This window comes from Orycteropus afer, unplaced genomic scaffold (genome assembly GCF_000298275.1).
Source record: "Orycteropus afer afer isolate SDZICR_OR568_19922 unplaced genomic scaffold, OryAfe1.0 scaffold00073, whole genome shotgun sequence".
Classification (NCBI taxonomy): domain Eukaryota; kingdom Metazoa; phylum Chordata; class Mammalia; order Tubulidentata; family Orycteropodidae; genus Orycteropus; species Orycteropus afer.
The window spans coordinates 1571135-1583007 of NW_006921660.1; the positions used below are offsets into that span (position 1 = coordinate 1571135).

General features: G+C 42.3%; 1 protein-coding gene across 1 annotated transcript in view; it reads left to right on the forward strand.

The window, feature by feature from the left end:
* ENPP6 (ectonucleotide pyrophosphatase/phosphodiesterase 6) overlaps positions 1-11873 on the forward strand; it is a 166811-nt gene that overhangs the window by 123587 nt on the left and 31351 nt on the right. Inside the window, exons 4-5 of the mRNA XM_007940874.2 lie at positions 6786-6927; positions 7677-7856. Coding sequence (XP_007939065.1) covers positions 6786-6927; positions 7677-7856 — 322 coding nt within the window. The remainder of the gene's footprint in view (positions 1-6785; positions 6928-7676; positions 7857-11873) is intronic.

Here is an 11873-nt window from a genome sequence, read left to right on the forward strand (position 1 = left end):
ATATATATATACACATACATACATACACATACCTGTATTCTCTTCAGCAGTGGGATGAGTGGTGGAGATGCCCAGCCAAGAATAATCCAGACCACCTTGCATGTAGTAACTTGCTTATGCAAGGATGTGGTCATCAAAAACATTGATTTTCTGGAGGTGTGTGTTTAGGTGGCAATGTATAATTATCATGTGTCATTATCTTTCCATCAGGCCTGAATGGAAGAGAATGTCAAGAACTTCATAGCTTACTTCTTAGTTTCTGTTCAGGACTATTTCAAATCCTTAACTGAATTTAAACAGCACTTAGAGTACTCACATACACACATATTTCTCCCACTATTTCTGCAGTGTCTTTATTCACTTTCCTATCAATGTGAGAAGCAGAAATGATGGGACACAGGACAGATAAGCTCTAGTAGAAAGCAGGAGAGACAGAAGATCTTGAACATAGTGCCTTAGAGGGACATCATTTCAGCAAAGGCTCAAGCTCAAACAAGAAGCTACACACATCTATGGAGACCTTTGTCGTTCCTGTTAGCTGCTGTCAAGTTGACCCCTGACTCATGACAACCCCCTGTAAAACAGGATTGGACTGTTGTGATCCAATGACTGATTATTTTTCAGAAGTCGATCACCACACCTTTCTTCCTAGTCTGTCTTAGTCTGAAAGCTCTGTTAAAACCTGTTCAGCAACATACAACTTCCACTGAAGCCGACAGGTGGTTAAGATGCATTGGGTCAAATCAAGCCCAGTCTATCTCATGGAAGGTGAGAGTTCTACTACTGAACCACCACCTTTAGGAGGGATGAATTCTACTTCCATGTTTGAGTTGGGCATTGCTTTTCTGTGCTCATAAAGCTTTATTGACCCAGGTCATATCTCTGTAGGATCCCACCTTTGAACTTGGACGCTTCCAGTGTAAAGAAAAAAAAAGGAAGAGAATTGACATTCTTTAACACCCACCTGCTAACATTGTGTTAAACGGCTTCTATTCCCACAAACCCATTTTGTTTTCACATCTAACTCTACTACATAGGTGTTGTTCTCCCCATTTTATAAAAGAGGCCACTCAATTGAAAATTTCTGAAGATTAAGTATCTCACCTGAGGCCTTCCATAGCTGGTAATGAGGACAGGAAGCCAGAGCTCACCTCTGTCCCCTAGAGCTTAGGACCCAGTCTCCTGGCATCTCTTCTGAGTGTGAAGTGATTGAAAACTCCTCCACAGTAAACCCTTGTCTTCCACCTTGGTCTATGCCACACCTCTAAGATTTCCTAGAATTACACAGGGAAAGGAAAGGGAGAATTCACAATTCTTATTTCTGGGACCATGGTGGGGTCTGGGGCTCATTAAGGACTGCAGAGGAATGACTGCCTTTGCCATCTGCTCAGTGGTTTACATGTTCAGCAGAATGCAACTGCAGTCACTGGGACTTATATGACTCTCCTGCACACACACAAGGACAGAATACCTACTCGCTAATGCCACTTTGCCTGTCAAAAAACGAAAGCAGTTTTTGATCCATGTCACCTAATTCATACTTTTAGAAGTTCTGTTTGCAGGATATTAGTGTTTCAGCTGACAGAACAAAGTGCATGTGCTAGAGGAGACATAACTCATGAGTAACTCATTTGGGGAGAGGGGAATGGTTGCAGGGAAGCAGCTGCAGTTAGCCATAGCCGACAGCCGAGGATGCAGTTCTGGCTGCTGGAGAGGCCCAGGCATGTCCTCCAAGCTAGTGCCCTCACAGAAGTTTTCGACAAGTACAGACTGAGCTCTGAGAAAATGGATAAGACTGCTGTCCTTTGTCAAGCGCCGGAGTTTTGAAAATAGTGCAAGAGAATTTGAGTTCTTTCAGGATCCCAGAGTCATTGTGGCTACAGATGCCATTAAAGGAATGGTGGATGATGAGGTGGATCTTTCCATAGGCCTAAAGGAAGCCAGATAAGATGGCCTGTGACACTCCCCCTCCCTGTGGACTCTGGGAAGAAGCATCAGAGTGCCCTCTTGGCAGAGGCTGGGTTCCCCTTCCTGCTCTGCATACTACCTAGGAAAAAAGCAACCTGGGAATATTCTTTCCCTCCATTTTCTTGGGAGTCAGCACTTCATAAACATCAGCTTATTCAATATGAGTAGATTTTTCAGATGGGGAAATTGAAGCTTAGAGTTATTTTTGCTTTCTTCCTCAGATCCCTTGACTAGTAAAATGAGGACCAGAATTTGAACCTAGATTTGTCTGGCTCCGATGCCCTGTAAAAGTATAATTTTCAACTTTAGTTTCCTTTGTCATGTGCTCACTATATCCTTGTATGAAAATTATGTCAACATTTTAGTTAATTTGTTCTGAAAGAGTCAGGATGGCAAAGCTAATTCAAAGGAGACTGTGCTAAACCTATACACATACACACTCACAAATGCACATACTCTCCAGTGAAGAAAAAGAATGATGGGATATAAATGCTATTAAATGCAAAATATTTAATGACACAGAGGATAATCTAACCCCCTAGGGCTACCTTTTTCTACCAAACAAAAATCATTTCCATCTTATCCTTTTCCTACAAGTAAACAATTACGTTTATAGAATCTGGACTCCAATCAATAGTAAATAGTAAGCAAAAGAAAAATGTTACATTTCCCTGGAGAGTCTGGTAACCCTTAAGCAAGCTGATCAGACATGCTCAAGCATAACACTGAGAGGACAAATAGTCACTTTTTCCAAGTTTGGATCATATTTTCTGAGCAGTCAATAACTGTAAACATTCTGTTAAATTTTCTCCATTTCTCTCTCCGTAATTCTTCTCTCCTCCAATCTACTTCAGTAAGGAATGTGGATGTGACTTTATGAACATTTTTTTTTATTGAAAAGCAATCTGGTCAGAATCCTGAGGTGATGGGAGAGCCAGGTATCTCTGAAGCCCAGGGTTAGGGCTCCTTGCATCTCAGCTAGCTGGGATGATGGCCACACAGCCTTCTGGCATGCTTCCTGGATTCCGGAGCTTCAAATGGCCAAGAACAGATCTGCAGGCATTTCCACCCATCGCTCCTCACTTAGCTACTCAGTCACAAATGAGCTGACCTGTGATGGAGACCAGATCCATGTGGAAAACAGCTGGTGATCAATAATTTGTCAGCTGAACTCCAAACAGGCATGAGCTCTCAGCCCTCGAAGGCTTAGGTCCCTAAAGGATCAATGAACTTTCAGCCTAGAATCCTCTCATAGGCAGGTGTATAATCGCTGAATCACAGCGTCCCACATCCAGTGTGCCTGGCATCTGGGATTGACAGCTTCCTGACACAGAGCCATCCAGTAAATTTGTGATACTTACTGGCCTTTTGGTCACATGGAGAATTTGTGAATACAATAAAAGCCTTAAAAAATCAGTGCAGTGGCTGAAGAGCTAGAGCACGGTATTTGTGCCTTCTGTGCAGAGTTTAATGCCCAGCAAATTCACCTCAAGTATAGCCACCACTCATCTTTCAGTGACGGCTTAGGTGTTGCTATGATCCTGAACAGGTTTCAGTAGAGCATCTAGGCTAAGACAGACTGGGAAGGATGGCTTGACAATGTAATTCTGAAAATCAATCAGTGAAAACCCTGTGAATCACAATGGTTGATGTGCAATGAGCATTGTGTATGGGGTTGCCATGAGTTGGGCGCTGACTTGATATAACAACAACAACAATCTAAAATGAAATGACCTGAAAGCATTTCATTGAACTTTAATGCAATAGTAAGCTTTGTTTTTGAAACATCTCACTGTGATTAGTCACCAATGTATGAACAGGATATTTTTCCCCACATATAAGCCCCATCCTAGAAATGTAGACTCCTAAACAGATGAAATACTGTGTGAGTCGGCACACAGGAATGGTAATGATGGAAGTAAATAAAGTGGCTAAATACTAAGACTTCTCTGAAGGAATGAGTTTATAGAAGGTTCCACTAGGTTCAAATACAGTGGTAGAGGGAATACCATCAGCCCCATCAGTCTAATGAACACAGGCTTCAAAAAAGTTTAGGTATGTGTGTGTGCAAAATGCCATTGCTTAGTGCAAACTTTTACCCACCTCCTACACATTTGTGGGATCCTAAAGTGACTTTTTGTTCTCCACTGTCTATAGATGCAGAGGAAGTTAGGATTATTCATTCACACATTAGCAAGTATGAATAATGATAATATCGTTTGTGAAAAACACCTAAATAATAACCTAAAGCAATCTGCATTGTTAAGGAAGGTGATAATGGTTCTTATTAAAGAAGGACAGTTGAATTTGTTCTAAAAAGGGAAAAGAACATTTGATTAGCTATTTCACTTGACTTGAAACTAATGTATCCTGTAAGCTGTTAATGAAGTTCATCTCGGGATACGCAACAGAACATTACAACATCATAAAAGAGTCTGCCCTTATGTCAAAAATGACCATAGTGAATAAAGATGCTTGGCAGAACATTCTCCGGAGCTGGCTTCCCAGTCTAGTGGCTGGAATGGAGGTGAACATTCCAAGGCGCAGGGCTGGTTGGTTGATTGGTTGTTGTGTACCACTGAATTGATTGCAACTCATGGTGACCCTACAGGACAGAGTATATCTGCTCCATAGCATTTCCTAGAATATAATCTTTCAGGAGCAGATCACCAGGTTTTTCTCTCCCCAGGAGCCACTGGGTAGGTTCAAACTGTCTACCTTTGGGTCAGCAGCCAAGCATCTAACCATTGCACCACCAAAGCTCCTTAAGGCCTGGGAGAGAAGAGTAAAATTTTTCTCCTTTGCAGTTTGAAGACTTGAATTTCCAGTTCTAGATGTGTCACAGAGATCTGTGAAGCCTTCATTAACTCCTAGAACTCTGTAGGCCTATTGCCCCATTTGCAAAATCTGTAAATACTTTTCTACAAGGAAATCTTCCACTGAAGTTTCAGAACTTGACATAGAGTGCTATGCATTGAAAAATGAAAATGACTCAATTCCACAGTGGTGCCTTTTTTTTTCTCATATTCAGCTTTCTCAAGATTGTAGGATTCTTGGAGTCATTCACTAAAAGTCATGCTAAGCAAAATGTATTCTCATTGGTGTGGGCTGTTGAATTTATTCAGAGTATTCCAAGGTTGTGTTCAGAGTCTCAAGGTCGGTGGACCTGTGCTTGAATCCTGTAGCCATCTCTTACTAGCTATGTGATGCTGGCCACTGTCTTGAGCTATCTGTTACAGCATTATTGTGAGGATTAAATAAGATAATATATGTAAAAGCCCTCAACATCATACCTGACCCACAGTAGCTATCAGTTTTGACTGTTTACTATTATTATACATTCAACTAATATTTATAGAGTCCCTGCCATGTGCCAAATGCTGAGGTATAACAGAGATTCAATGGACAATGAATCACAGCCCCTGGGGTGAAATTATTTCATAATTTAGAGAAGGAGCAGGATACATAAGTAGGCAATTACTGCACTTTATGAAAAAGCATGGCTCAGAAGTGAGGCAAAAGTGCTAAAGGAGCACATGGGAAGGCCACCCAACCAAGCCTCAGGACATTGGAAGAGGCTTCCTAGAGGAGGCAACAGCTCCCCTGAGACCTAAGGGATGAGTTGGAGCTGCTTGACTCAGGTTGTGCAGACCAAGCACACTGAAAAATGCTGAGGCTATTTTTCCTTGCCTGTGGATTATGAGCTCCACAGAAGATCCTGTGAATACATACTCTTTCCTCACATTCAGACTGTTGGTGATCTCTCACTTCAGGAGAGATCATGATACCTCTTTTATGGTTGTATTTAATATGCAAGTTTTCAAGAGAAATAAGTCAAACTGCCAAAGAATATTAATTGTTAACTCTTGAAAGTCCAAGCAGTGGAATTAACTTTGATTTCTTTCCCATTGCTTCATCCTCTTCATCTTCTGTGAGTTACCATGATAGTACCATTATCATCATCAACAACAACATAATCATCATTGTCATTACCTTGATCTCTTTCAGATATTTTCTGGGGAGGTTGTGGGTGACACCAGAGGTGGGTGAAGCTACTTAGCATGAGTCAGACACACTGTGGGAATGAAGGAGAGTATAATATCTGGTATTTCCCCTCCTTCCCATTTCATAAGATTCTTACTCCATTTATATTACTAGCTCCCAGTCACTCTTTGCCCAGCAGGCTAAGAGAGTTAAATAACTTGGATTTTTACCATCAATACTCTGGCCAAAAGAAGAAGCTTAGTCAAAACCGGGGTCTTCCTGGGACCCATAGCAGAGGTCACTCTGTCTCCATATTGGTGCTCTCCTTCCCACATCCCCATAGAACAAGGGTCCTGGGTATATCTGTTGATGTCAGGTGTCTGTTCACCACTTCACAAGTTGCTTTGGTAAAGCTTGGTAAACCTCAAATCTACTTTTTTTATTTAGAAACTTCCTTAAAGTCTAGTAATACTTCAACAGTAGTTATTTAAATAATTACTTCTAGTGTTTTTGATCTTCACATGACAGTATGTGCTGAGAGTGGAGCTATAAGAACTCCTGCCTGTTACCACATCTTCTAGCTCTTTGGGACAAGAGAGGAGGTGACCAATAGAAGGCTCACTGACTATGTCATCAAAGTGTTTAAGACTGGCAATTCCTGGCTCAGTGTTCCTGGTTCTCCCATAAAGATCCCACCTTCATTTTAAGGCATTGGCTTTGCCAGGCCCAGAGGGCAGGAGTTTGGGGAATGCCAGCATCTTCACATGGTGGGTCATAAGGAGGAAGCTGGTGGGGTCTCCTCACCTATTGGTTTCCCACCCTGCTCCCTCCAGGAGTGGCCGGGCTGACCTGGCAGCCATATACCACGAGCGCATCGATGTGGAAGGCCACCATTATGGCCCTTTGTCATCTCAGAGAAAAGACGCCCTCAAGGCTGTGGACATCGTCCTGAAGTACATGACCAAGTGGATCCAGGTGACCTAAAGCAAGGACAGCTGGTCTGATCTTCTCTCCTGTCACTCTTTTTTTCTCTTTGACTATCACACCTTCAACATCTTCTTTCTCATTGTTGATGGCTGACTAGGCCAGCACAAAGTCTTTGATGGGTTGCTTTTCTTCACTTAATGCCTCTTAAGGTACCAAGAGACCCCTTGTTTTACACACAGTCCAGAGGGATTCAAAAGGCCCAGGTCTATAGTATTATCTGAGTTAGCTGGAGAGATGATCCAGTTCTTTAGAATCCTAATCATTTTGATTACCACTGTGGTGGGGACTTGGGACCCAGACCTGGGTTCTGTCCCTGAGTTCACCACACACATGCTGAATGACTTCAAGTAAGTTATAATTGAACTTTGGTATGTTTTTATTTTTCACATCTGTAAAATGGGCAAAGGATAGTTCTCATATTACCACACAAGTTTGTTGAAAAGCCAAAAAGATGAAAATGGGGGGGGGCACCTTGAAAAACTTAATGTGAAGTATTCTTTCTTCAGCCCTTATTGAAATGAGATCTGTGCTTTCACATTTCCCTCCCCAGATTGCTTTCTTTTATAATTTTGAACTATGTCTCATCAGGGCAGAATAGTAGACGATCAAACTCAGAATTGAGAGAATATTCTTTCTTCTATAATTTGTAGTTATTTTTTTAAGCCTCTTTACACAGTTTTCTGAGTGTAAGATCCTCTTTCTTGGTGCTATAATAACTGCCTCTGTCAACCCCACAGGAGCGGGGGCTGCAGGATGACCTGAACATCATCATTTTCTCAGATCACGGGATGACTGATATCTTCTGGATGGACAAAGTGATTGAGCTGAATAAATACATCAGCATGAATGACCTGCTGCAAGTGAAGGACCGAGGGCCCGTTGTGAGCCTTTGGCCCGCCCCTGGGAAACACTCTGAGGCAAGAAACACAATGAGGGGTTGAGAGGAGGGCTATGGGGCAAGTGAGGGGAAGGGAGTGGGACATATCTGCATTTGCCACCATTTTGTCCTTCATCCTTTTATTGTAGCTTTAATTCTGAAATAGAGAGCAATGTTAGGAGCTTGGACTCTGAGGGCTGATGACCTAATTTGTCACTCATCATTGAGTGACCTCTGTCAAGCTCTTCATCCTCCTGGGTCTCTATTTTCTCTTCTCTAAAATGGGAATAATGGTATTGAGTTTTAATTTTACTGAAGAGTAAGTGAGATTAAGGATGTGCATCATTTATCATGGATCAAACACACTGTAAGCACTTAATGTTGTTTGTTGTCATTGTGTCAGCTACAGTTCATGGTGACTCCATGTACAACAGAATAAAACATTGCCTGATCCTGCACTATTCTTATGATAGCTAGTGTGATTGAGTTCCCTGTTGCCTTCCAACCTAGGAGACTCATCTTTCAGTACTATATAGGACAATATTCAGTGATCCATAAGGGTTCCACTGACTAATTTTTGGAAGTAGATCACTAGGCCTGCCTTCCTACTCTGTCTTGGACTGTAAGTGCTGATGAAACCTGTCTACCATGGTTGACCTTGCTGGTATTTGAAATACCAGTTGCATAGTTTCTAGCATCACACCAACATTCAAGGACAGTACAACAAACTGAGAGATGTGGTGGAAGTGCTTAGTAGGGATATTTTATTATTGGTCCAAATGCAGCACTTCTCAGGAAAATCTGGGGAATATCACATGCACATATAAGATGGGTCAGCTCCTTATCTCAGGAGGCACACTGCTTCAGTTCAAATCCCACCTCTATCATCCACTGATAACTGGGCAAAGTACTCTTCCTTCTCTGTGAATGAAAGTAGTGAGGCAATAGCAGCTACCTTCCTGAGTTGCTGCAAGGCACATGTTGTTGTTAGGTGCCATTGAATCATCTCCAACTCATAGCAACCTCATGTACATCAGAAGGAAACACTGCCTGGTTCTGTGTCAGCCCCACGATCCTTGCTATACCTGAGCCTGCCATGTCCGGCAAAACCGCACAGGTCACAAAATGAAGCAACATGAAAGGATTAATGGTTTTCATTTTTCATTATTTTAAAAGGAACAGGGGCCAGGCGGACACCCTGCATGTTCTGCAAGAGCGACCCCTGATGGCTTTGTTCTACTTTATTTATATGTTTGTACATGATTACATCATTAGTTTTGTAAGTTCATACAATCAGCTTATTCTCTACAGAGCTAAAGTTTTACTCCTCTACATGCTCAAGGACAATAGGTGGTCATTAAAACAATCACAGAAATCTCCTCAGGAATAGGACACAGTGATACAAAGTATGAAACATCCCAATAAGATAAAAATCATGGAGAAGAATATCTGCTTTTAATACTTTGATGTTTTTCCAATTAAGTATTTAACAGTGAGAGAGACCTTGCCATCTCTTAAAGCAACATTCAACCACAGAAAGGCCTTGCCATCTCTAAAAGCAAACTCAATCACAAGAGGCCTTGTCATCTCTTCACTGTAATTAGAACATATGCCTTGCAATCATGTGCTGTTGGCGGTCTTTTTCTTGGTCCCCAACATGAGCCCATCATTGCAACCACTTTGTCAATCCATCTCATTGAGGGCCTTCCCATTTTTCATTGTCTCTCCACTTTGCCAAGCATGATATCCTTCTCCAGGGAATGGTTTCTTCTTATAAGGCACATGTTGTTGTTGTTGTTGTGTGCCGTCGAGTTGGACCCGACTCATAGCGACCCCTCCTTGGGTTTCCTAGGCAGTATCACTACGGAAGTAGATTGCCCCATCTTCCTTCCGAGGAGTGGCTGGTGGGTTTGAACCGCCAGCCTTCTGGTTAGCAGTCAAGTGCCTGAGCCACTGTGCTACCAGAGTTCCTTTATAAGGCACATAGGAGTATTCATATTGAACCCATGAAAAGGACTATATATGTTAGTTACTATGATTATCATCATCAAAGGTGAGTGTTCCCAAGAGGATGTGGCTGAGTTTTCATAATGAAGCAGATGTGGGACACAACTTCACTCCTCATAGTTGGCAGTAGTTAGTAAATCACCCTGAGAAAATGAGGAGGATCAATGACATCTCTGGCTGATTGCTTTGCCCTCAAATTACCTAACTGCCTCCCAATACAGACTTCATGGCTTCTGTCCATTCTCAGACAATACTTATATGGACCAGAAAGTGGCTCTCTTCCCAGGAAGGCCCAGGCTGTTACCAGTGGAGGGAGTCAGCCACAGGAGTGCCAAGAACAGGGCCTGGCATGGTGCCTCCATCCATCCTCAGGGAAGTCATGGGTATTGATGGAGTAGGTACATGTCACTATAGGTCAGCTTTGCCATGGGCCCAGAGGGACGCCCTCCTCCCAATCCTGCTCACTTTTATGTTAGATCTATTTATTTTTAAATTTGGGACAGAGGTAGTTCAGTGTTAGAATTCTCATATTCTATGCAGAATACTCAAGTTCCAATCCTGGCCAACAACAAAACACAACACACTGCCATCAAGTCAGATCCAACTCATAGCAACCCTCCTGGGTTTCCAAGGCCATATCATTACAGAAGTAGATTTCCCAACCTTCCTTCTGAGGATTAGCTGGTGGGTTTGAACCACCAGCCTTCTGGCTAGCAGTCAAATGCCTTAGGCATTACGTCACTAGAGCTTCACAATCCTGGCCAATCTACCTCAAATGTGGCCACCACCCATCTGTCTTTGGAGGCTTGTGTGTTGCTGTGATGCTGAATATGTTTCAGCAGAACTTCCAGACTAAGAACAAATACCTAGTGTCTATTTCCAAGAATCAGCCAATAATAACCCTATGGATCACAATAGTCTAATTTGCAAATGATCAGGAGGATGGCACAGGACAGAGCAGAATTTTGAGTCACCATAAGTCAGGGGCCAATTCAATGGCAGCTAACAGCAAATTTTGCAATTCAAACCCAGTATCTAACCAGCCCACTCCTCCCCAGCTTTGCCCTGTTCCCCCAAGTGAATTCTTCTTTTCTCTCAGACCCCAAGGTCAAGAGCTGGAGGTGCTGCATAGGTGTACACTATGCCCCAATAAACTCCCTAAATATGAACTCAGGAAGGATTTTTTGCACATTGAGTCTCTCAGTAAATGGCTTCTTGCAAAGAAATTCTGTTTTTTTGGCAAGGAAGATGGTCTGTCTTTCCAATTTGGCACTTAGGAAAGTGCCATCTCCAGAAAGCTTTAGCATCAACACTTACGAGCTGGGAAGAGCTGCTTCCAAGGCGGTGTTTAGATCAGGCAGTTGCAAGCAGCCTAAAGCAATTGATAGATTTTTCAAAAGTGGGGGTGTGTTTGGGTGACAATTTGTCATGTGATGGGCAAAACAGTTTGTGAGACCTGTTATGTGTCATCAGATTTTTCACTTATCCAACTTCTTTCCACAAATGCATTCTTAAGAACTATGGACTTTTTAATGTAAGGAATCATAATTCATGGGAAAAAAAAAAACAACAGAAACCATCTGCTAAGCAGCCTAAAGATGACTTATTTTCCAGAGGTGGGTTGATAAACTCAATTTATATTCAGTGTACACAGGACTACATGTCTGAATTGGTGAAAAGCCAGCAAGTCAACATTAGCTGGTTGATTTTATTTTACCTACAAATATTTAAGGTGCTGTTAAAAATTGGAAATATGTACAAAGTTTACATTTTCAGCATGAAGGTAGCAATGTAATTAATGGCAAATAATTAATGTTGTTGTTGTTGTTGTTGTTGTTAAGTGCCATTGAGTCGTTTCAGACTCATAGTGATCCCATGCACAGCAGAACGAAACACTGCCCGATCCCGCGCCAGCCCCACAATCCATGCTATACTCGAGCCCATCATCGCAGCCACTGTATCAATCCATCTCCCTGAAGGCCTCCCCCTCTTTCGTCGACCCTCCACCCTACCAAGCATGACATCCTTCTCCAGGGAATGGTCCCTTCTG